This window comes from Blennius ocellaris (assembly GCF_963422515.1).
Source record: "Blennius ocellaris genome assembly, chromosome: 7".
Taxonomy (NCBI): domain Eukaryota; kingdom Metazoa; phylum Chordata; class Actinopteri; order Blenniiformes; family Blenniidae; genus Blennius; species Blennius ocellaris.
Genome location: NC_137656.1, coordinates 13698806 through 13723573, shown reverse-complemented (window position 1 = coordinate 13723573; position 24768 = coordinate 13698806). Strand labels below are relative to the sequence as shown.

The 24768-nt window shown below is 39.4% G+C and overlaps 1 protein-coding gene across 1 annotated transcript in view; it reads right to left on the bottom strand.

The window, feature by feature from the left end:
• The window catches only part of ntrk2a (neurotrophic tyrosine kinase, receptor, type 2a), a gene marked incomplete at both ends in the record, with an annotated part of 95839 nt that overhangs the window by 63233 nt on the left and 7838 nt on the right, over positions 1–24768 (bottom strand). Inside the window, 6 exons of the mRNA XM_080499600.1 lie at positions 8844–8943; positions 9479–9516; positions 13220–13447; positions 13539–13610; positions 13857–13989; positions 15626–15759. Of these exons, the coding sequence (XP_080355726.1) occupies positions 8844–8943; positions 9479–9516; positions 13220–13447; positions 13539–13610; positions 13857–13989; positions 15626–15759 (705 nt within the window). The remainder of the gene's footprint in view (positions 1–8843; positions 8944–9478; positions 9517–13219; positions 13448–13538; positions 13611–13856; positions 13990–15625; positions 15760–24768) is intronic.

Here is a 24768-nt window from a genome sequence, read left to right as displayed (position 1 = left end):
ACAGCTGCTCTGACAAGCTCTCACTTTGAGGCAAATTATGGTGATGTTTGTGCTGTGACTACATGACAGTCAAGCCATCTTTTATAGTCTTTTCTATCCTCAGGGGAGAACCTCCATCTGAAAAAAGCATTAAAGGGCAAATTATTTACATTTATAAATGACTGCTGCTGCCAGAAAAACATCAAGTCCCAGACTCTGAAATTTTAAATATCCTAAACATGTAAATATGTCCGTGCTGGTCAAGCTCCACGACCCCTTGGATTCCATTCATTTACAGTCCATTTATGTTTTCTCATAAGCATAGTTGTCAATGAAAAAAAATAATTTAAAATGAGGGCATATAGAGCATTTTAAAGTGCTGTTTTAGCTGGAGTGGAAATAACACAATATTTAGTATGGAAACAAATTCAAAAGACACAGCTGCTTTGTAAAAATGTCATCTCTGCCCCACTCACACAGTATGTACACACGATGTTCCGTTCCCACACTGTACATGCAGTTTGAGCGATCCAATTTTTCACTGCTCTGACTGTTTGTAAAGGTCAGCTTGACCAATACAAGACAGGAAATGATGTACAGCTGCACAATGAACTCCTTAACTGAGACGAGAAGAGACACACCAGCTTACGGTAACTATCTTCTTGTTCTTTTGATTCTCACTCCCTACATTCTCCCTTTTCACAAAAGACCTTCAAGGCGTTTGATTGTTCTTGCTGCCTTATTTCACACATGGCTGCTTCCATATCCTGCGAAAAAGTAACAGAAAATAAAACCATTGGCAGTTTACAGGACGATTAAACCTTGTTACTCACTATTCCTCTGCGTTCTATTTCCTGTAATCAGTTTACTCAGAAATCCAATTTCTGCAAAAATGTGACTTTTCCTATATAGTTGCCATGTCTTTAATGACGGGAACCTGAAGTGAACAGCATCCACACAATAAGTGGTGGTTTGGTCCAATCTGGTACGAGACAACGTTAAGTCTGAGGACACTTGCCATCTGTCTGTTGAATAAAGTGGTTCACTTCTGCAATATCCTATAAAGTGTTACACAGTAAACAGAGGAGGTTCCAAGTTTCAGAAAACCTGAATATTTTAAATTGTTGTAGATTTTGCATGGCAGCTACATCCATTGGTGTGTGAGTGCTTGTGTAAATGTGTGAGCGAATGGGTGAATGTGATTAACAATGTCAAGGGCTATCGGGACTGCTCACTCAGTGGAAAAGCATTATATTAGTGAAATCCAATCCACATGATTTCTCCACAGTTTAGATTAAAAAAAGTACAGTACACAAATGAAAACATTGTGACAAAAAAGGGAAATGATATCGTAAAAACGAACCTGCAGTCATAGAAGGGCACAGACGTTGTTTTCAGGCAATTTTTCAGTTTGGAAAAAGGATCTGCCACGGGCATTTAAGCATTTATTACTCTATTTTCAACATTACAATATGCAAGCAAAACTACTCCATGGAGAGTTTGACCCAAGACACAAACGTAAAATAAACAATCTAACTAGTCTGGGAGCCGTATTTCGTTCCAGTGGTGACCTTAAAGCTGAGGTCTATTTCAGCATGAGGCACAGTGGAGGGGCTCTCTTTGTTGATTATTTGATATTTTACGGATTAAATCCAATCAAAACTATAGTTTATTACAATCTGATTTACCTGCATTGGCTATAGTTTCACTAAAGTGGTGTAATAGCTTCTCAACACTACCAAAGCACGGGATCAACTAACAGTCATTTTATATCCATCTACCTCTACTCCCACTTCCACTTCACAGCAAGGTTGTGTGAGGCGAGAGTGAATTCCAGTTGTTCAAAGGCCGAGTACACAAGCCAGCAGATCATCACAGGACTAACACAGAGAGACAAACACGTGCACATATAACCAAAAAAGGGAACCATTTACAGCAGGGGTGTCCAACCTCGGTCCTCGAGGGCCCCTGTCCTGCATGTTTTCGCTCTCTCCCAGTTGCAACACGTTATTTAGGCTTTTTCAAAACCTTGGTGATGACATCATCATTAGATTCAGGGATGCTAAACAGGTTTATCCTCAAACTATCCACTGACCTGCAAAACAAGCCGTCTCAGTTGCTGTGAAAACATTTGTGCTTCGGACAGCTTTATTAAAATGTAAAAACCAGCCTATCTTTAAGTGTCTCTTTGTTATTAAGACAACATTCATGTTATTGTATGGTAGATTTTAGGCATACATACACACAAGTTGTATGTTTTAAATGTGTTTGATGTTTTCCATATAGCCACAAACAGTCCACCAGAATGACCAGAGATATTTTAAGGATGCTTTCACTGCTACTAATGTCCAGCTGTCATTCGGTGTCACTTTGGTCCGTACTGAAATATCACAAACTATCACTTGCACTGCCAAGAAATTTTGTTCAGATGTCAATTCCCAGTGAAATTGGCAGACGTATTTTGGACTGGCATGAAATTTGGCACGTGTATTTTTTCATGGAGAGTGACATCTCAGTTTTTTTGGGGGAGGGGTGGGGGGGTGGGGGTTTGCACTCGACATTTTGGCAGCATCACACACGTACCTGCAGCGTTTAGCAGAGGGCTGAATGTGAAGTGTTTTATATGTAGATCAAATCTGACTCCTTGGTTCTTTCACAGAAAAGGCTGTGACACGGCCCCTCCAGGCAGGGGGGAAAAACCAGAAGTGAGGGGTCAAGTATCTTGGTATTCAAAACTGAGCGTATAAGAAGGCTCATCAAATGCAGCCGCAGGTGGAATGTGGTTGCTGCATTGAACTGCCACTGAAAACTCAGCCCTCTTTTATTTTATCCCACTAAACCCACTACTTTGCGGTGAAGTGTCGACTTTCCAACATTAATATAAGCCAGTTCAGGTGTTTCGGAAACGTAATGATGATGCTCGATAATTACATTGGATGAAGCAGAGATGAAACCTTGAGGTCTTAAAGCTGGTCGTAGCTCGGGATCATAATCAGCTTGAGCTGCTAAAGGAAGTTGAGTAAAAAAAGGACATCCGAAATGTTCTGCGAGTGCTATAGGCGTGTGACTACAAACACTGCAATCCCTTAACATTGCATCTGGGGTCAACTCCTTGGTAAAACTTCTGTTTATCCACAGCTTATGATCAAATCCCTCAAAGGATATTAACAATCCTACAAGCTTTAACTGTAATCCTAATCCATCCCCAATATCAAATAGAGACTACAAAGACAGCGGGCGTGAGTAGGCTTTTGATCTCAACGTTTGATTCTACCTTGGCGCTGACACATTTCAGTCAGCTCTCGAAAAGCACAGAGGTTCGATACTCAGCTAAATACAGACTCACACAAAGTTGTGGGTTTGAGATTTTTTTTTTCCCAGCCTCTTCACTACGGAGCTCCATTCATTCAGGCGTTGATTCAGCTACAAAAGTTTTGTTTCAGGATGAGTGTGCATCAAAAACCTGGTGAGCTGGAGACGAAAGCTGCTTTTCTGCAGGTAGAAGAGGAGGAGGAAGAGGAGGAGGAGGAGGAGGAGGAGGAGGAGGAGGAGGAGGACGTGGTGGTGATATTGGAAGATACGCTGAGCATGCTCTGTAATGCCTTGGGCCCAGAATGAAGCACTGCTGACCTTGAGGGTGTCATATCGATTGACCAACAGTGATGAGCTGTGTGTGCATGTGATGGAGAGAGAAAGAGAAAGAGAGAGAGAGAGAGAGAGAGAGAGAGAGAGATATGGAGGCCTGCAACTCCACCAAACAAGGAGAAAACTGAAACCTGCACTAATGATGAATCATTGATAAGTGGACAAGAAGGGACTTTTCATCTTTCTTTTCCCCTTTTCTTGCTGTACTTTAGGTACTTAAATGTCTTATTTAGAAATATCGCTCCTCTGCCATCTTTTTCTTTAATCTCGTCTGTTCAGTTCAATCTTGGCCACTCTCACTGCCTTCCTGTTTTCCTCTCTGTATTTCTCACTGTGACTTCTTGTCAAATGTCAATTTTAGCATCCCCCCCACCTCATCTGTCTCTCACTTTCTCCCACTTCACATTTACAGTTTTACTTTCAATCACTCCTTTTTTCCCCCCTCATCTTGACATTTCCGTCTTGTTCCCTCCTGCATCAGAACTTGGGTTTATGTAGACACGTCCCTCCCTACAGGTGCTTCCAGGGCACGAACACTTATAGATGCAGATTCATCCTCCCTTCCCTCGCACAGTTCTGTCTGATCTGTTTTCTCTTTCAGCCGTCTGCAGGCAGTTTGGGAGGGTCGGTATGTGTCATTTTGTGGAGTGTATTCAGCTTCCAGCTGGTTGAGTGATTCTGTTCTCCTGCTTACTCCATTTGCCAGGGCCTAAATCTTTGGGTTTTCACTGTCCTTAGCGTTGTGCGTCAGTGTGTGACACTGTGGCCATATGCTCTTGTCGTTTGTATCTGTGAATTGAACCGAGGTTTCCTAACTCAACAAAACTGAATATCTTTCATTTGTGGATGTATTTATTTCAAAACTTTAACTTTGAGCATCCTTACTGATATAAGTAAACACTTGATAGCCAAAGCTGACAGACACCCTTTTGTTAGGCAATTTGTGGAAAAGGGGATTCATCCAAGACCCAACTCCAAATTTTGTTACGGGAAAAGCAGCCTTTGGTGTAGTATTCTGGGCCCAGACTCAGACAATGTGGCAGACCATGCAATTAGTCTTACCAAATCTGATTTGCTTTCTCCCTGGAGCTTTATTGATCAGGTAGGTTTAGTCTTATTTGGGAGCAGGTTGGATCTTAAATGCTCCTGACAAGTACCAAGAAAACCAAAAGGCTAAGAGAAATTTCACAGTTCAGTGTCTCTATTGTAAACCTAAGTCTCTGTGATGATCCTGTAACCTTTAAGCAGCCTTTAACGTTGATTCAGCATTTTTTTTTTTTTTTTTTGGGTGGGTCTGAAAATGAAAGATTTATACAAAATCACTGGAGTTGATGCAAAGCACCTGCATCTTGTTCTTGTGTGTATGTATGTTCTCATTAACACTTGAGATTCACAAAACCTCCTTCATGAATCATTTTAAGTAAAAAAAAAAAATTGACTAGTGACCCAGAACACAAGATCTGCATTTTTATTGTCCTTAAATTGTTTGATGTGTTGATTAATGACTCACTTACTAAGTCAATCTAGCAAATTGCCAAGCTAATTAAAATATTTTGATGACTAAACTCATGGACTGTAAGAAAACCTTCAGTCTTGATTCCAATCAATACTGTGGAAACACTGGGGCAATTTGACATGTCTTCAGCTTTATAGACTTATTTCACTAAAAGTGTGATTTAACCAGGAAAGCTTCGTTCAGAACATCAATTTTTTTTAATGGTGCATAAGCATAGATTAACATTTTTGTTTTTTTTTGCTGTGCAAAACCTTTGTTGTATCAGAGATGATTTATGTTTTCTTAACACTGACCTTGTCTGTGCACACATGCATGTACGAGTCACAAAAATGATTTGGATAGTTAAGTATTGGACACATTTATCTATTTCCTCTTTAGACTACATTTTTGACAAATTGTAAGGAATTGTGGATTCTGTACAGTACTCTGGCGTTCACCCACAGTTCGAAGACATGTATGTTTGCTGTGATCGGTATAAGGTGAGTATAACACCTGGACCTAGAGATGCTGCATGAGACCCTATTTATAATCCATTCCTAAATTCTCCATGTTTTACCAAACAACACTAAATAATTGATTGATTCACTTAAACGGTATCAATTACATTGATCACCTATATACAGCTGTATCTACGTAGACACATTTCAGTCTCAAGCGTCAAGATTTTACTCTGCTGTGAACACACACAACAAAAAATCCAACTCTATCAAGCTCCACCGTATAAAGAAGAGTAAAAGAAGGTCAGTATAACATTTGCATACATCAACTGCAATTTCCACCTCTTCAAACGTATCATCAGTATAAGCATTAAGTAAAATTAGAGTGAGCAGTTGTCTAACACATTTGAGGTATATCTTATTGCACTGTTTTATGTCTCACAATTTTACAGTTTGATTTTACTCTGACAGCTCTCATCACTGCAATTTAGCAGCTGTTTTCTGTCACACAGTCAACGCAGCTGGTATAAATATTGCACATTCATCAGCTTAAGAAACGTACCCAAGGGGATGATTAAGACCAGAGCAGAGTTAAATGATGAATACAAAGGAAACGTGTCCCGTTACTTCAGTATGAATGCAAACACTGCTCTGTGTCTGCTTGATATTTAAATATGGATTCCGCTCCTGACATGTATGTTGGCATGACATTTAAGTACTGAAAAGTTTCCAATTATACAGGCTTCAAGATCCTCTTGTACTTCAGCACCATTCACTCTCTCGATGTCATCATGGTCCCAAAATGTCAATGTCATATTCAGCCATGCTCTTCCCTCTTCTGACACAAACCCCTCACCTACTGTATACAGAAAGTCTATGAAATTATCTTGCATGTGTCAAGAAGCAGCAAGGAATCCGTGTGAGGAAACCTGGACCAACTGTTGTCCATGTGTTATTGATGAGCGAGGAGCAGAATAATGCAGTCAATATAAATAATGTAAACCAGCTCAAGCTTTTTACTTGGCGATCAGAAAGCGACGGTCAGCGATTCATCCAGGCCAGTGAAGCGCGTTGCACTTTTTCACTGCACACCTGTTAATGTGATCCAAGGCCTGACACGCACTGTTGACACTTTGTGATCACAAGCCCATCGTCATCAGGACTGGCTGGATGCATGCGGGGCAAGTACATGGATCCATGTGCATGCATGTATGATTCAGAAAACCACACCTCCTTAACAAAGTGCTATATGTTTTACATCAGCACTGGTTAGCTTTACACCATCTGCAGTTATATTTCCGTTTTTCTCATGAACTTTGGTCATTGCTCCGCAAGGAAATAGTAGTCAGAAACTCATTTATGTGGACACAAGTGTTGCTGTGGCTTTCTCACAGCGGTCTTAAAATCTCTGTCTGCGTCTGCTGTTTATTCGGACACCACCGACTCTCCGTGTCTTTTTTCCATACAAACTCACCTCGATGTCAACATGCTGCAGGGCGCGTACATCTGGGTATATGAGGAGCACAACGATGCAAGCAATTGCATAGCGAAGAGTGTGGAAAGAGCGAAGGATGAAGACTCGGGGGATGCAATCAGATGGGAAAATAGTAATGTGACCTAACATCCTACACACAAATGGCAATAAGCACACATGCACAAAACCTTACACACACTTATACACATGATGCTGAGAGGCAATAGAGCTCATTTCTTTCAGAGTAACCTTGCTCACCTCGCCTGCAGAAGCAAGTAACCACACATAAATACCTAAAATCCAAACACACGCACATAAAATGTATACGCTACTGCTCCATCTGTCTTGCAACCCTCCTCTCTGGGGAATCATGAATCAATCAATGTCAAAATACTGCACTTCAACAGTGCAGTTGAGACTCGCGCGCATGCACACACACACGCATGCACACAGAGAGAGAAAGTAAGAGAGAGAGAGAGGGAGAGAGAGAGAGCCTTATTCCACATTTGCATTCACTTTTTGGTGTGCTAATTTGAATGTCAAATGTCTACCTCCTCTGCACCAAATGCTAATGGCTCAAGTCATTCCAAAATCGTATTTATTCCTGAAACAAGCGTATCTATTAGCAGCATGAATACGCTTCCTTTCTGGATTTTAAATTCTTGAATTACTCAATAATATATTGCATTTTCTTTTTCAAACTAAATGAACTAAAGAAAAGACAACTCAATGGAAGACACAACAGCACTGTCACACCAAAGCGACAACAAATTCTCAACTCAAGATCACTTTTGAGCCGATTGAGTCAATCAAAGTCAAAGTGGAGATCTGTGTTGATGAGATTGGACCATTTTCAGATTTGAAAAAAACAACATCTTAACCATCATTATATGAACTGTATGTGACATTAAAGGGTACATGTTAGTTCACAAAGAAAGAGAAAAATAAGCTGAGCATTATGAGAAAAAAACAGAGATAAGTCCATTCCAGTAAGTCAGTATAGAAAGGATCACAGGAGGTGATAGATGAATTTGTAGCCACTGCAGAAGTCACTTGTTAAAGAGGCTTGTAAATGTGTCAGTATGTGTTTGTATGCATTCCTGCATGTGTAGAGTTTGAGGCTTCAACAATGGCTACTACAGCAGTTTCACAACAACAGGACAAGGACAGCAGGAGTTCGTTTTAGTCCACATGCATGTTATTTAACAGCAGAACCCAATAAAACTCCTTCAAAAAGCAGCTGTTTCCATCTGAACGAGATGGATTCATGGATACATGATGGTCAACTAAATAAATGAGACAAAGATGATTAATGGGAAGGACTTCATACTCCTGAGTCCATAATTCAATTGTTTGGCTGCACATTACTCAACTGTGGCTCTCCATTGAAAACAATTTATTGATGCAGAAATGGATCAAAGCTATATACTTTCTGTATGTTTCAAACACTGTCCACTTATATATTTGAATTGACCTGATTACATGCAGCTCAATAACACTGACTTACTTGAAAAAATGAATCTATTTGATGAAGCTGCATTATCAACATAAAATCACAATTTATTTTTCCTCCTTTTAAAATTAAAACCATAAATCAGAGTGACAGTGATAAATATCACATGTTTGGCCAATTTCGTATCCATGAAAACATCCGAAATAACTCTACAATGGTCAAATATCTGACTTCGATATCTACAAATGAAAATCAGCATTATTACGGTATATACAATACACCTGAAGTTTTCATCCTCTTTTAAAGGATACTTCACTGGAAGAAAAACAAAAGTCTTACCTTTGATGCCAAACTTTGAGTTGCCTCCAAATTTGAGAATAACCAACATGAGCAGGAAACCAGTGAAGGCTACAGCAGCAATGCCCACCACCACATACACCTGGAAAAGAGGAAATCAGAATCACAGGCTGTCCAGAGTAATATTGGTTGACAAGACCTATAACTTTTAATCATTTATAATATGGCTCAAATTTGTTTTATTCATTTCTATAATAAATATTATATAAGGAAGGGTTTCTTGTGATCTGTGTTTAGGTTAAATCAACAAAACAAAAGAAAGAAAGTAATTCATGGGAAGAGGTAAACTAAAATTTAAGTTGACTCTTACTTTTTACCTTGTAATTTTTAAAGTGTCTGCCATATTTCAAGATTTTCAAGTATACAATATTAAAGGTGTGATTGTATTAGTATTGAAAACAAAGGTATTTTCATTACCACATCTCTTTGATCACTGTGTTTGAATTAGTCATTTATGTTCAGCATTAACGTCACATTAGCATTGGCATTAACAAACAGACCCCGATTGGGTGTTTCCCAACAATGCAAGCAAATGAAAGAAAAACAGGTACAGAAACAGTAAACAACTGATAGCAATCACAAATGCAGCTGTAGGAAAAGAATATGACGAAACTTACAGCAACTCTGTCTTCTGGTGGGTCCATTGTGGGACCCTCTGTTGAAAAACGAGAGACAGAGAGAAATGAAGACAGAAGAAAATCCACTCACTTCACCAAGTGAACAACAACGTACAGCCCTACATAATAATAGCTGAAGAAACATTTTCATGGTAAGAGTCCAATTGTAGCTCAGCAATGAAACGAGGCTCTGTTGGGCTTCAGCTTCCTGGACATAAAAACGTGGTGTGTTTGGAGATGGCGCACAAGCTATAACACACAAGTATTTGGGCGGTACTTTCTTTTTATGTAACCTCTAAAAGACAAAAACAGACAAATAAAAGTCCCATAACCTCTTGTACAGGCCGCAGTCATTAACCAGACCAGAGCAGCAACCCAACATTTTTAAAAGGGCCCCAAACTTCAATGTCATTAAACTAGTCCTCAAACTACTAAGGCTGTGCCCTTTCAATGTCCAGAAAATATATTATGTGTATAACTAATTGTTTTTTAAAAAATACACAAAAAAACAAGCCTAAACTAAAGCTCTGAGTTATTTATCAGTTTGAGCCAATCAACATTGGTTACGCTTCAAGAAATTATTGTATCTTTCTTTCTTTTTAAGCATCAAATCAACTTGTGAAAGAAGTGAGTTTTTCAATCCAGGACATGTTATCATTTTGCACCAGTCTTTCTGCTGTGTTATGTGCAAAACAGATAAAAAAAATGACCTTTAGGGTGAATTTAAAAAAGAAAAACAGGTCAAATGAATCCAGTACAAAGATCAGCTTTACTTAGATGTAACTTGTGAAATGTCCAGGTCAAACAAATTGTGTTCCCTGATGAGACATTGGAAGTCTGCTTATCTCTGCTGCTGTCTGAAGTCAAGGACAGTTTAAAAGATGCTAGCACATTGGCCACTATTGTCACTGTGACTGAAATGGAGGCCTCATAGTGAGGTTGGTCATTTAAAGTGGGCGGTCAATGAATTCATCTGCATTGCTTGTGAAGAGGGTGAGTGAATAAAAGATGTGACAGTACCTGTGATGAGCTCTGCAGGAAAGAGGCAAGGTTGGAAAGGTTGGGAAAGGTTGGGAAAGGTTGGGAAAGAGGCAGAGACAAATTAGATTCCAAACAGTAAAATAAATGTACATGCAATCCATCTGTCTCTCTTCTATATCGCTTAATACTGTCCATGTTTCTTGTTCTATCAACTGTTTTCAAAAACATCCAAACATGAATAAAATTCTCAAACTAACAGACATTGTACACTCAAAGTGCACAAAATCCAAAGAAAAGAAATTGCATCAGGGCAACAATAAGGAAAGCAAATAGAGGAAACATCAATAATCACTGTGCACCTTCAGCTTGTTGAGAAAAGAAAACACTAACGAAAATTGAATTAGTATTTTATTGTGCTGTATTCTAGACAAGGGCAAATAAAAAGACAAACAATTTTATATTGGAATAAAAAGTATTATTACTCACCATAATAGGTGGGCTCTTTCTCAGTTCCTGCACAACAAGAAAATAGTTGAGAAAATCTCAAAAATTGCAAAAATATATATTAAAGAAATTAACCACACTATAGACAAATTATATTTCTTCTTTACAGATGTAAGTTGAATCAGATATACATTATTGGTCAAAACTTTTACATCACCCAAATCTTTTCAGTTTTTTATTGCAATTCAGGCCATTCAAGTCCAATGAATAGACTGAAATGGGACAAAGCTAAGTGGTGAACTGCATAACTGAGATACTGAAAACGGAAAAATAATGTACATTTTGGAATTTTACAAGAACTGGATTAACAACTCAAATCTGTCTTTTCGACAGAGAAATTCAAAGAAAGTCACGGTGTCAGTGAGCACAGTTTCCTTCACTATCAAAAGGCACTCAGAAACTGAAACTCTGACAGGAAGTAGTCTGGCAGACGCAAAGTCACAAGAGAATCACAAGATACCTTTCTGAGCATTAACAGCTTGCTTTTCGCTTTTGATTTTTGTATACAATCCAACTGGCAAAAAAATGTTTTTGTCAATAATCTTCCAATTTCCAGATATCTAAAGGAGTATACCTGTTTTTATATATGTTTACCCATCATTTCTTTATACTGTATACAACCATTTATTTGCATAGTCATAAAATATTTAAAACACAATTAATATATTTCTGTTTTGTTCTGTTCCGTTGTACACATACACATGTTGCTGAACAAAGAGTGATGTACAACAGTGATCATTGCCACATCAAAATCCTATATTTTTCATTTAGTGATCCTCCATTTGCATTCATTACAACAGCCAAGCCCTTATTATCAATCTATGCACATTACCCAGATGGAATAAAATACACACAGAATATACACAGTCTGCATTCTTATGTAAGCTTTGAAACTGCCTCAGTGATAGGACAGCGTGTTAGAAGTCCAAAGGGAGAGTCTGCTGGCAGCAGTAATCAAAAGCATTCCCCATGTAAAAAACAGAAATGAGTGACAGTGAACAATGAGCTGTGAGCTGGCAGAGCCAGGGAATACCGCAGAGCAAAATTAGCTGCAAAAAGTGTTGATTTGTTGAAATATTTTTTTTTATTTCAAAATAAAATTGGAATGTGTATCAATATAAAAAAAAATTACGAATTCTGTTTTATCTTTAAATAGCCAGTTGATTTGTTCCCCCTTCCATCAAGCATTTTTGCTTATATTCAAAATCAAGAAGAATGAATGAAGAATCAAGAAACATTCCAAGGATTATGACAAGAGATTGATCCAGTTAGCTGTCATGCTGATCTGCATCATCATAATAAGGTAACACATTCCTGTAACAAACTGCTTTTGGCAGAAACAAGAGGGTAATCAATTACTAAATAAAGTAGTTAATCAAATTAGTTATTCCAACTTTTCAAAAAGTTCCAATGAATGTCATTACTGTGAGCTTCCCATTTACATTTTATATAAATATATGTGGTGCTGCAGAACTTTGTAATGCCAATTATCTAAATGGTAGATTTTACTAATGGCTTAAGCTGTCTCAATGATTACATTTCACCAAACTCACGTGGACTGGAGTAGAAGTCACTCATTTTTCCTTCACTAAAAAATATCTGATGACAGCAACAGTATCCACAGTTTATATTTGATGCATGTATAACCAGTATTACATAAACATTAGCTTATCTAACATAACACGCTCACATTCATACCTAGGGGCAATTTAGGGTCAACAACAGTGACCACGAGTAATCTAACGCAATTACGGGTATTTCAACACCAGTAATCAGATCAAAGATACTCATCCAAGGTGCTGTGTTACTATTATAGCATCCCGCTGTAAAGTCTTATATTACTGAACAGAACCGAGATGCTCCTTCTTTCTCCTCCATCCGGACACGCACGCACGCACGCACGCACGCACGCACGCACGCACACACATACACACACACAGGCATTTGGTGCATTCAGGTAACACAAAAGAATCGGAACCAACAAGCATCATCGCATGAGAAAGAAACCAAAGTGCCTGGAGGAAACCAATGCACACATGGGGAGAACATGCAAACCCCCCACAGAAAGGCCCGGCTGGTATTTGAACTCAGACCTTCCAGTTTTGAGACGAGAGCACCAAAAAGCAGTAAAGCAATTCCGTTACTTTTGAAATGAAGTATTAGTTACTGTAATCAATAAATAATTTTTAATAATTTGCACAACAGTGTTTGTACCGCCATCAAAAACAGACATTGTGCCATTGTGTCAGTCCTCACCGTCCCAGGGCGTGTGCATGAAGTGAGCCTCCACTTCCTTTTGGTCCATTCCAAACCGATTCTTAGCCAGCAGTGTGTAACGCCCATTGTTGAGGTGTGTCGGGCTGTCGAGCTGCAGGCAGCCATGGTACTCTCTTTCCGTGGTATCGTGAATCTTGGTCGTGATGTAAAGTCCCTCTGTCACAAGCTCATCATCGAGAAACCATTGTAGCTTTGGCGTGGGGTTTCCTAGTAAGGTCACAAATGCAATACACATGAATCAGTGACCTAAAGTGGCTAAATTTTTTCAAAATACCATGAGACAGTGGCCAATTCTTACCTGCCACACTGAAGGGGATGCACCAGTGATGATCTGAGACGGCATCACTCAGTTTGGTGATTTTAGGAGGAACTAAGTGAAAAGGCGAGAATGGGGAGTTTTAAAGAGCAAAGTGGAAAACAAACAAGAAGAAGCAAGATAAGGCCAAAGACAAAAAGTAGTGAAGCATGCAAACACACTGATTAAAACATGAAGGGAGAACTGCTGCCTTTGCAAGCTTTTAATTCTTCTTTTTTAAAAAGACTACACTGCAGGGACAGACACCTTGGCACATTAATCCACCCCGAATAAGAGTTGTTTGCCAGAGGGTAGACGTACAGAGTATATCAAGCAGCAGCGAGGACTCCTTCTCTCCTACGATGTTCTCAGCTGTGCAGCTGATCTTTCTGTTGTGATCAAGCGATGACAGGTTGGAGAGTCGCAGCACTGAAATCTGTCCCGATGTCTCGATCTGAATGAGAAGTAAAGCACCATCAGGAATCAGTTCTCCACACAAACAAGAATTGCTTGTCTCATGATCACACAACTTTTTGATCAGGTCAAGCTCTACTTCTTTATCGGTCCAAATAGACAAACCGTGCACGATTATCGCTGAACTCCTAAATAACTTGCGCCATTTGTGACGCCTAAATTTATTATTAGGATTCTGATTGGCTAGCATGGCTTCGCACTTCTCATTGCCCTGCCCCCTACAGGTTTGGCATGTTCAGAGTAGCTCTGAACCAGATGTAAATACAGGTCCAATAAAATTAAGCCTTTTTTTTTGTAAGTCAACAGGGGAAAATATCAGTTTTTGTAAAAACCCTGGTGCGGGTAAACATGGCCACAAAGGGAGGGAAAACAGACACAGCTGGAAGCAATCAGGAGCAAGGCAAGTCAACATGGCGATGGAGTTTAAGTAGACAGAAGAGAAGGAAACTCAGGTGTGACGGGAGGCAGCGGAAAGGCATTGAGACTGTGGTTAAGGAAGTTCACAAATCTGTGACAAGGAATATTACAAGCAGGTATTGCTGGGAACAATGTAGGAGTACAAACAGTAGAAAAACATTGACTGAAAAATACCAATAAAAAACATAAAACAAGAAAAAATACTAAACTAAACACTGTCGCGGAAACAATTTTTGAGTTCATTTTTTAAGTCTTTGCTGCTTGTTTGTGAGGTATGTGTAGCGAGCTATGTGGTAGGTGACAATAGATATAAACACCGAATGACCATGAAGCAAAAATTCTTTCCTAATGTGTTAAATAACACAAACTAAACTGTGACACAAAAGCAATGCAAGTCAACAAAAATTGAGTCTACCACTGGATTGATTTCATATGCTCTTTTTATCAAAATAGTGAGCCTGCATTCCTATTTGAATATCAGGCTGTAGTAGTATATATGGTACATAGTATAGTATACACAGTACATACATTATATCCCAAGTACCTCTGTGAAGGTAGACTGATTTACTGTCCCAAAACACATTTAAAATATAGTGTGTATTCACACATATAACACTGAGTGTAAATATTATACACAGTAGAATTTTGTGGCGCTTCATAGTACAGTTCCATTAATGTCCATAAAGGTGATTCAACACCTCTTTCAGTTTACAGTTTCAACAAAACCTGAGCATTATAAGGTTCATGAAGGCTGAATTTACTGCCACATTGTTGCAATAAACTGTAAAATTTTACATGGCCCTCAAAGACTAACAACTGAGGCGTGTGGGAAGTCGAGACAAGTATAATTTTGTTATGAGAGATGAAAGTGAGACATAGTAAATCATCAAAATCATACTTGTGCATGTGTGTGTGCATGCATTTGATTACAGACTCACATTTCCCCACATTATAACAATATAGGAGACTGGTCTGAAATATGGGGACAAAAAGCAAGTCCCCATAAGAAAAATGTTTTGGATGAAGGCATGAATTTGGCTGAGACTAATAAGGATTAGATGAGCACATGTGATTAAGGTTAGGGTACATAATCAGGAAATTAATGTAATGAATGTCAATGGATCATCCTGCTCTATTATTTGTGTGCATGTGCATGCATGCATGCATGTGTGCATATGTGCACGAGTGTCAGCCTTCACCTCATCGTTGGTGACGAGCGTCATGTTCCAAATCAGCTGCGGTGAGGGCACGCCAGATGTCGTACAGGACAGCTCCACGTTTTCCCCCTCCATTACAGTCACTTTGGATGGGCTCAATGTTGCCATGGGAACCTCTACATACAACCAGGGAGTAAGAAGGACGAGAAAAGAGAGGAGGAACGGGAGAAAGGAGGGCACAGACATGGAGAGAGAGGGAGTAGAAGGAGGGGATGGAGGTGGGGTTGAGGAAAGGAAGGACGCAAACTTAGGATTCATGGCCAACTCTTGTCTTTTCAGTTGAAACACAGGGCACGTAACAACAGGCAAATACACACCCACCACCGCAGAGCAAAACGAAACAAACACAAAGAAAAGACCTCCAATTCAAGCGCCCCTGCTCTCTCTCTCTCTCTCTCTCTCTCTGTCTCTCTCTCTCTCTCTCTCTCTCTCTCTTTCATTTAAGCGCACTCACCCCAATCAAACAGTCAGACAAAGGGACAGAGTTCAAACACAGTGATGGTTACACTGATTACCAGTGCATGTCTTCAGCAGCACAAGGACTAAATTGATTGGACACAGTCTGAAGTCTGAAGCGCCCGTCAAACCAAAGACACTGGGGATGCCGTGTGTGTGTACGTGTAGATAGGTGTGTGTGTGTGTGTGTGTGTGTGTGTGTGTGTGTGTGTGTGTGTGTGTGTGTGTGTGTGTGTGTGTGTGTGTGTGTGTGTGTGTGTGTGTGTGTGTGTGTGTGTGTGTGTGTGTGTGTGTGTGTGTCTATAGTGCTGACCAGGGGGTGACCTGAGTATGACCAATCAGGCTCAATCAGAGTCTTGCCATCCTTGTCCCCTGTCCAATAAGGTTGATAGAGGAGAAGAGAAGAGAAGACGAGAGGAGAGGAGAGGAGAGGAGAGGAGAGGAGAGGAGAGGAGAGGAGAGGAGAGGAGAGGAGAGGAGAGAAGAGGTGTAGACAGCTACTGCAGATAAAGCTGGACAGATTTCTTATCACCCCTCTGCCTCCACCCACTGCCACCCCCCTCCCCTGTCTGTCGGCAAAATGCTTATCACCAGGACAACCCACTTATCACTACGGCAACCCACTCAATCACCATGAGATGCAGTAAAAACCAGTCATTTGAGTGGTGGCAAGCCAACAGCCATATCAGAACCACATATCTTGACAGGCTCTTGGTAAATCAGCGTTCTACTGCCACCACAGTCATTGGTAAGGTGGCCTGAACGCACGCTCGCCTACATACACATTTTAGCCAACGACTGCAAGAAAATAGACACAAACCTTCTCATGAGCACTTTGAGTTTGCTCCAAGCACATTCAAGAGTCCATCGAAAATGATGGCTACTTTCAGTTATTCACCAGCCCAGGTACAGTAGTCCAGACATGCATGCTGCTGTGTGAGTGCATTGTTGCATCTGCTTGCGTGAGTCGAGGGTCAACAAGTGGTAAAATCATTAGGATTTTTTTCTCGTTAGCATTGGTAAGCCAGTCTGTGCCTGTGACAATATATGAGTCATGACATGGAACAATTTCCATTTCCATTTCCTTGATGTGCATCAGCATTTGGCCCGTGCTGCAATGCACCTGCAGCCAGTGGTGAACATATGGAAAATACCGACAGTCAAATGTCTGCTGAGTGGGTGCCAACAACACAAAACATTTCAGGCAAAAAGTTGTGGAAGCCAGATGGCATTTAAATCGGATGTAATTAAGATTTGACAAAACAATCCCAGTTTGTCGTCTTGTGCCATCAGATGGATTTTTTATCAGAGAATGACGTTTAGCCTGTTCAGGACAATTTTCCAGCATGTTAACTCAGTAGCTGTTCACATCAAGTTTTGATATTTCCATTTAATTCACTGTTGTGTACATAATGCCAATTAATACAGTATTGACTTGACAAGAATGTGACACTTCAAATTCAAATACAATAAATAAGACACCCCCAAATCCTACTTTACAAAGTTTAATCAAACTTTTTCGATCTCGGAGGGGCTGGAACACTATAGAAGAAGAAGCCATTTAAATTACGCAGCTTTTGTTTTTTTTTTTTCCAGAATATGCTAAAAAATTATTACAAAAAAACTAAATTCAATTTAATTCAACTTTATTTATACAGCCACAAATACAACACAAGTCATCTCTTGGTGCTTTTAACAGAGAAAAGAGAGAAAAAAAACAAAATCCACTCTGCTGCAATGTTTCTCTCCAGACTTCTTCGATTGGTAGAAGCAAGTTGCTTTCTTGGCCACAGGATTTCAGAAACCCTCAGCATGCATTATGCAAACTTCTCCTCATCTTCGAATATAGCAAATTTTACGACTGCACTCCTGCGGGCTGCTGTCCGCTCTGTGCTGTGTTATTTCCCCCAGAGGAAACATTGGGAATGACAGTTACTTGTATTAAATTTACTTTCCACTTTGCATTGATTACACGATGTAACGTCATCCCAAACTGCCCAAATTGGAGTGTCCAATGTTTATGATCAATCTCAGAAGATAATCAGAAGATTTGTTGAAAATGTCCAAATCTAAATCCAAGACTGAATGAAATGAGAAACCAAAGAACTAATGAGGATTTTTTTTTTTTCGGAAAATCATCATTGTTATGTTTTTTGTTTTTTTGTTTTTTTTATCAGTTATTTTTTTTCTGTATTGGTCCCCTTTAAATACCTCTAAAGGAAAGAAAGGGGGAAAAAAGTATCCAGAAGGGGATGAGTCATGAGGAGTTTTGCAAACAGCTTCCTTGCTTTGTGATATAGTCTTCAAACACAAGTAAAGAGATCCACGTTTTGTATGAAAGATTACTGTCTCATCTTGTGTTTTAATGAAGGTGGTGGAAGACCCTGTCTGCAGTGCTGACATAAAATATCACATATTGCATGGATTACCAATTGTGAAGAAGTCAACTTACATATGGATACATTTGAAATTCCCCAGTTGTCCCCATTGCTGCATTTGTGTCTTGACTGTAATTTATGACCTGCATTTGCTTGAAGGTCACACACTTGCAGTAAGAATACAGTTTATAGTGTCCATCAAAATTTGATTTGAAAGGTCACCTTTTTCCTTTTCACTTCTTTATAATTTGTTTTACTTCCAGTTGAGATAAAGATGCTTTAATTGGAAAGCAACTCATTATTCATTCAACCCTTCAGATGAAATTAGCCTATCTGCCTTCTCATTGTGGCTTTTGGGGGGAAGGACATGCATAATACAAGTGGTCAGAACTATGATGGGTGTCCTTGTATCATTGTTAACATTATCTCACACTGCCAGGATCTATAATTGGAAATAATGCACTCATGTCACTAGAACAAGTCTTACCTGTGGGACAGCACTGAGATAATGTCCTGGAACTGGATCCCGGTGGCATTTATTTTGAATAACCCTGGTTAATGTAGGTGCTTAAATAACTTTGGCTTGGTCAGTAATTCTGTATTGTCCTTTTTGCTTCTTGTTTCACAAAAAATATATTTTCTTATGAAAGCTTATTTGCATTTTGTCTCTTTTTTACCTCTTACATTTGATTTGAAGATTAATTTCTAAATCATCAGCGTCACAAAAAAAGATTATTTTAGTAAACAGCGACTTCCCTTGCAGAGAAATTTGTAAACAAGAAAAAAAAAAAACACTTTTTCTAACCATCGAAACTGAATGTGTGTCAGATTCACAGAATTAGCCATGCTTATATATCCATCCGTGATGCTCCTTCACTTCTTAAATCCAGGCTCCCTTCATTCACCAGGAGTGCTCAGAGCGTTTATTGTACTATGAATGAGCTGTGAATTACAAGCGTAGCATCTCGGATATGCCCAGGTGATGTGACACTGAGTATCTGCTCACAACTCGTATTAAAAAGGAAAGCAGCTGCTCTGTGGAATGAAGCTTCCACACAATACAGCGCAGCATACTTGATCTGCATTGTTGGTGGTGTCATTGTTGTCACCCCTTGTCACTTCTTGTTATATCCACAATAGATACATTTGTAGAGAGGTTTGCAAAAATATTCCAGTACAGTATAGAAAATGAGAGAGAGAGAAATACATGTCTTACATAATATTGTACAGCGCAAGTGACAAAATGTGCTGAAGGGTCACACAACACAAAGTCTCTCCATGAGTTTGCTCCTGGGTAGTTGTGTTGTTCATGAAACTGTCAAAATGCTGTCACAGCATGGAGATGGACAAAATAAAAACTGTACGAGAAGCATTGATAATTGTTAATGATTACAGCTTTGTCTTTTTTTTTTTAAGAGCCAATCATTAACAATTTTGGGTACGACTTCAGATCATGTGAAGGTCTTTATTATAACCATTAAATTGCATTGCATTTTAGATAATGAAGTACTATAGCGTGCCACTTCACTCGAGCATATTGATCAGTTAGGTTTTTGGAGTATGTGTAACTTACAGGAATCATTATCTCTGTGTTGCACCATCGTTCCTTCCTCTACGGTCAACACTGATTTCAGCCTGAATGGATAGGATATTAACATGTTGTAAACTGTTTGGATTAGGGTTAGATGTACAAGACTTGATTTAACATAGCAGAAAAGAGGAGGGGACTTCACCACTGACAAAATGTACCCAGTGAATATGAAGTTTACAACAGGGAGGACGACCGGCCACACAGCTGGAAGTAAAGAGGTTATGATGAAGCAGCAGAACAAGACACGTTCTCTCAGGTTGTGTCTCTGGCTTACTTTGGCTTGAAAAAAAAGAAATGTGATTTCTGTTACTGTTTATGTTTTCACACGAGTGTCTTCATACTTTCATGTAAGGAATGCTAAGTGTATGTACATTTACCATCCTTTCTGTATGCTTACTGTCATTTAATCTCTGTGGAGCAGTTTTTATATGCTCTTCCTATGCGTGCATAGGGTTTTCATTCCAGCTGCTTAAAGTATGTTTCTGAGTACTTCTGTTTCCTCTCCTTTGCAGGATTATTTGGATTTTAAATTGTTGAATTATTATCACACTGACCCCCATTATACTATGTATATATACACATATAATCTATATTTATTTTTTTTCTGTGTGACTGTTTGAGGGAAGAGCATCTACTACCTTGACCTCTGTTCCATGCTGTTCTGTCCTCTATGCAACATCCTGCACTGGCACTAGCTATGAATTGTGAAGTGTAATATGGGATTCGGTCTTTAAATGCACACATTTTCCATCATATTTCAATGTCAGAGCAATTTCTTTTTTCTTTCTCCCATAAAAATGATTTAATGAAGTGTTTTGACCAGGGCAGCTCCTCTGTTTTTATTTTAAGTTGTGGTTTCTTGCAGGAGTTTCTGAATCCTTTTCTTGGCAAAGTTTCCCCCCCTAACATCAGCATCACCTCAAAAAGAAGTCAAGAGACCTAAATGAAAGTAGAATAGCAGCGTGTCAACTCCTTGCTAAATTACTTCAAATGACTTCGGAAAAAACAATATAGAGTAAATGAATGTCTGAATCTGCATTTGTTAGCCTGATATTCTTAGTGTAGTGTGTTGACTTACTTTGGTGTTGATAAAAAATGTTGTATTACAGCTTTCATATCTTCTTTAATTACGCGTAATTAAACCTGTAAGTGAGTAGTGAAAATGATCTGCTGCCTAAAAACATGGATAAGCACCATGTGACCAATTTAGTTGCTCTGATCTTCTATTTACTCTTTGTGCACATGTAATGTATCTTTGTTTTACACATAAAACTGTGATGCACAAAAGGAGGAAAACTAAAGTCAAGATGAAACACAAGCCGAAAAGGAAAAAAATGACATGATTTACAATCAAAAGACGGAAAAAGAGAGGGCAAAAAGGTCAAAGAAGCCCAGGAGACAATCATTCGAGCAGAATAACTGATTAACTGACAGAATGACAGACAAACTCAGAGGAAGACAAGACAGACTCCACCTGTGCTCTGATATGACCAGAAGAAATCTGGTAATCCATCTGTTGTCGGACACACCTTTCCTCAGCACAGCTGGTTTCAGTTATACACTTTTATGCAGGTTGAAATATTTTACAGAAACCTAATAACCAGGAACACAAACTTTACATCTTTCCATCCTATCCTTGAGTAAAAACACAGTTTCAGGTTGAGAAATGTAGAATGACAAACTCTTCAATCTTACTGGGCATTGTTTAAATCAAGGCTTTTAATATGAGGCACACACCACTTGAATCCTACTGGAAATATTTGATTTTAAATATCTGTTAAGCCTTGATACGAAAATTTCCCCCAAAGATTTATAAAGTATTTCTAATTCCAATTCTGATCTGCAACTGCCCTAACTTTCACACTCAATTTGTTTATACTTTTTGTGAAAAATATTAGGATTTTAGATCTCACATAATCGTTTTTAACACAATTCTTCCCTGATTTGAAATTGATCCTGTGGAGAAAAGGCATTGCCCTGACCCCCCCAGATGGTTCTGTTTGCTGACCGGCTCAAGCTCTCTAGTGCCCACGAGGGAAAACTTCCTGAACACGTTGAAAACCGCTGGTTTAAATTATCTTATTAACAAATAACTGTGTGGGTGTGTGTTAAGACCTGCAGCTGTTTGAAGGCCAGCATTTTTGCTGAGTGACATAGTGGACTTGTTTCTGTATTAATCCGGCAGTGGACTGACTGGAGTAACATCAGAGCAGCACTTTTGAGTAAGGTTGAGAGAGAGAGAGAGAGAGAGAGAGAGAGAGAGAGAGAGAGAGAGAGAGAGAGAGAGAGAGAGAGAGAGAGAGAGAGAGAGAGAGAGAGAGAGAGAGAGAGAGAGAGAGACATGAGGCTCATCTCAGAGATCAGTGACAGCCCGAGGGTATCATTGGGCATTTCCTCTCCTTTGTGTCTTCCTCCATAATGTCACTCAGAAATGTTGAGGCACACAGACAGAAGGATGTACATAAAGCAGGGAGACAGATGGAAAATGAAGAGAAGGAATGATGACCACAGAGAGGGAGGCCGGCAGTTTGGCCAGAGTGAGAGGTCTTTTGGTGTATTACTGTTAGCCCAGGGGCATTATTTGGCACCCCATCTCCCTGCCCAACCATGTCCTGCTACTCATATGTCACTCTGCCAGGGGGTCCCCGGCCCACCTCTCCAGGGGCCCCGCTGTAACTGTGCTAATGCCAAAAATAACCTCTGCTAATGGAGGAGAGGCAGAGGGGACAGATCAATAGGAGTTATCAATGACATTTGTAGCTTCCTGCAAGCAAACTTATTGTTTGTGTCCTGCACGTCCCAATTGCCCCAAGCTATTTTTGACCAGATCCATTTACTTTGTCGACAACAGAGAAATACTTCCAGATTTATCTTTTGGTTTATGAGGGTGAAAATCAGATTAGATTTCAATCCAAGACCTATAAAGCTGTGTTGACTGCTCTCATTGTGTGTTTTATATATTTAAACCAGACATGAAGATTTTGTTATAGGCTCACTTTACAAAAACAAACTAAATCTGACTGGACTTTTCAGCCCCCCAAAGGCTGGAACAAATTTAATTTGTTTACTTGGATTAAACTCAACCTCTAAATTATTATTATTGAATGTCAGTTCTCGCTCAGATATGTGCCTCTAAAAAAAAAAAACTAATCCAGCCTTTCTGAGACAGGTCAAGTTGTAATTTGACCCTATTTATGAATAGAAGAGTGTTCAAAATAGAAAGATTCATGAAAAATTCATGCAGTGGATATAAAGTAGGAAAGAATAAAGCGTCAATTAACTGCTGACATTTATACATCCAAGCTTGATAAACACTCCCATAAGCAAGTACATAAAAAGCTTGTGGTCTGTGGAAGCCTGTCCCACACCGACAGTGAGCTTGCTGGTTAGCTTGACATTAAACTTTTACTGTAAGTACTGCTGAGCACACTGGCTACACACTGTAAGCATTCTAGGTATGTTTTAATGTCACATTATTTCTTATCAGTTTTTTTTTTTTCAACTGAGACATAAAGGTTATCTATTTTTGTAATCAAATCTTAGGAAAATGCCTTTTATTTGTCATGAAAACAGACTATTGCTGTTATCGTGCGGCTTTCCATAAATCCAGAATGGATTCATTGGTAGATGAACAAAACATGATGATTCAGAGAAAAAGGGAAATGAAATCTGCTCCGTGGCAGCAGGTCACCAGTGCTATAGGACATAGTGCAGATGGTCTATATAACACTTCATTTTATTGTGATACATGCAGTGAAATTTCTCTGCTCAGCATCTTTGAGACTCCCTGATAGCATCTGTGTGTTGAATTACACAAATGTTCCTCTTCGGTATAATGTGCCTCTATAGCATCCTGCACACTGACCTTTCTATACCTATGTCTCGGGTGGCAATAACTACTCTTTAAGATGACACAACTCAGCACATGGAGCACACGGCGCACACACACCTCCATCTGGCAGCTAATCTATGTATCACATCCCCCCCAGCACAAAGATCCATCAGCCTGTTTAGTGTTGATGGCATTTTAGTGTCACACGGCAGAGACCTAACTACAGTTCTAAGGCCTCCGCGACAGCAGGGCTCTCAGGGTGCATGCATGCTTTCATTTAGTCATTTGTTTGCCTGTTCATGTGTGAGAAATTGTGGCTTTCTGCGCTGCACCATGCCCAGGGAAATTACAATTTACAGGCTCAGCAGAGTTCGCTGTAAGTGGAATACAGTATGTGGAGCATCCTCACTGCAGACTGTGGAAACTCACGTGCAAGCTGATATTACAGACTTCAACCGCAACTTTACTCAATGCATGAATTGTCCTCTTTGTACAGTGACGCTTGAAAGTGTTCACAGCAAACTTGACTTCCTCAAGTTGCACACACACAACCAGACAAATGACAGAGCACTTAACACACTTGTCTGACAATAACTGTTCTTGTACTCTTAATGTCCTGCACTTAAACACGTGCACATTTGAGGAAACACACAAGCTTTTACAAAAAAACAGATGTGCCCATTACATGAGCAAGAACGCACAAAGTCTAAGGAACGATTTGGAAAAATCTTGAAACAGGAAACTATTATAGGATTTCTTTTTTTCTCTGTCTCTCCAGGTGTTTCAACGCTTTACACGCCACGGCGGCCTGTCAATGTTTTTTTTTTTTTTTTTTTTAAAGCTCTTCACACTCTTGCATGTGTATCTA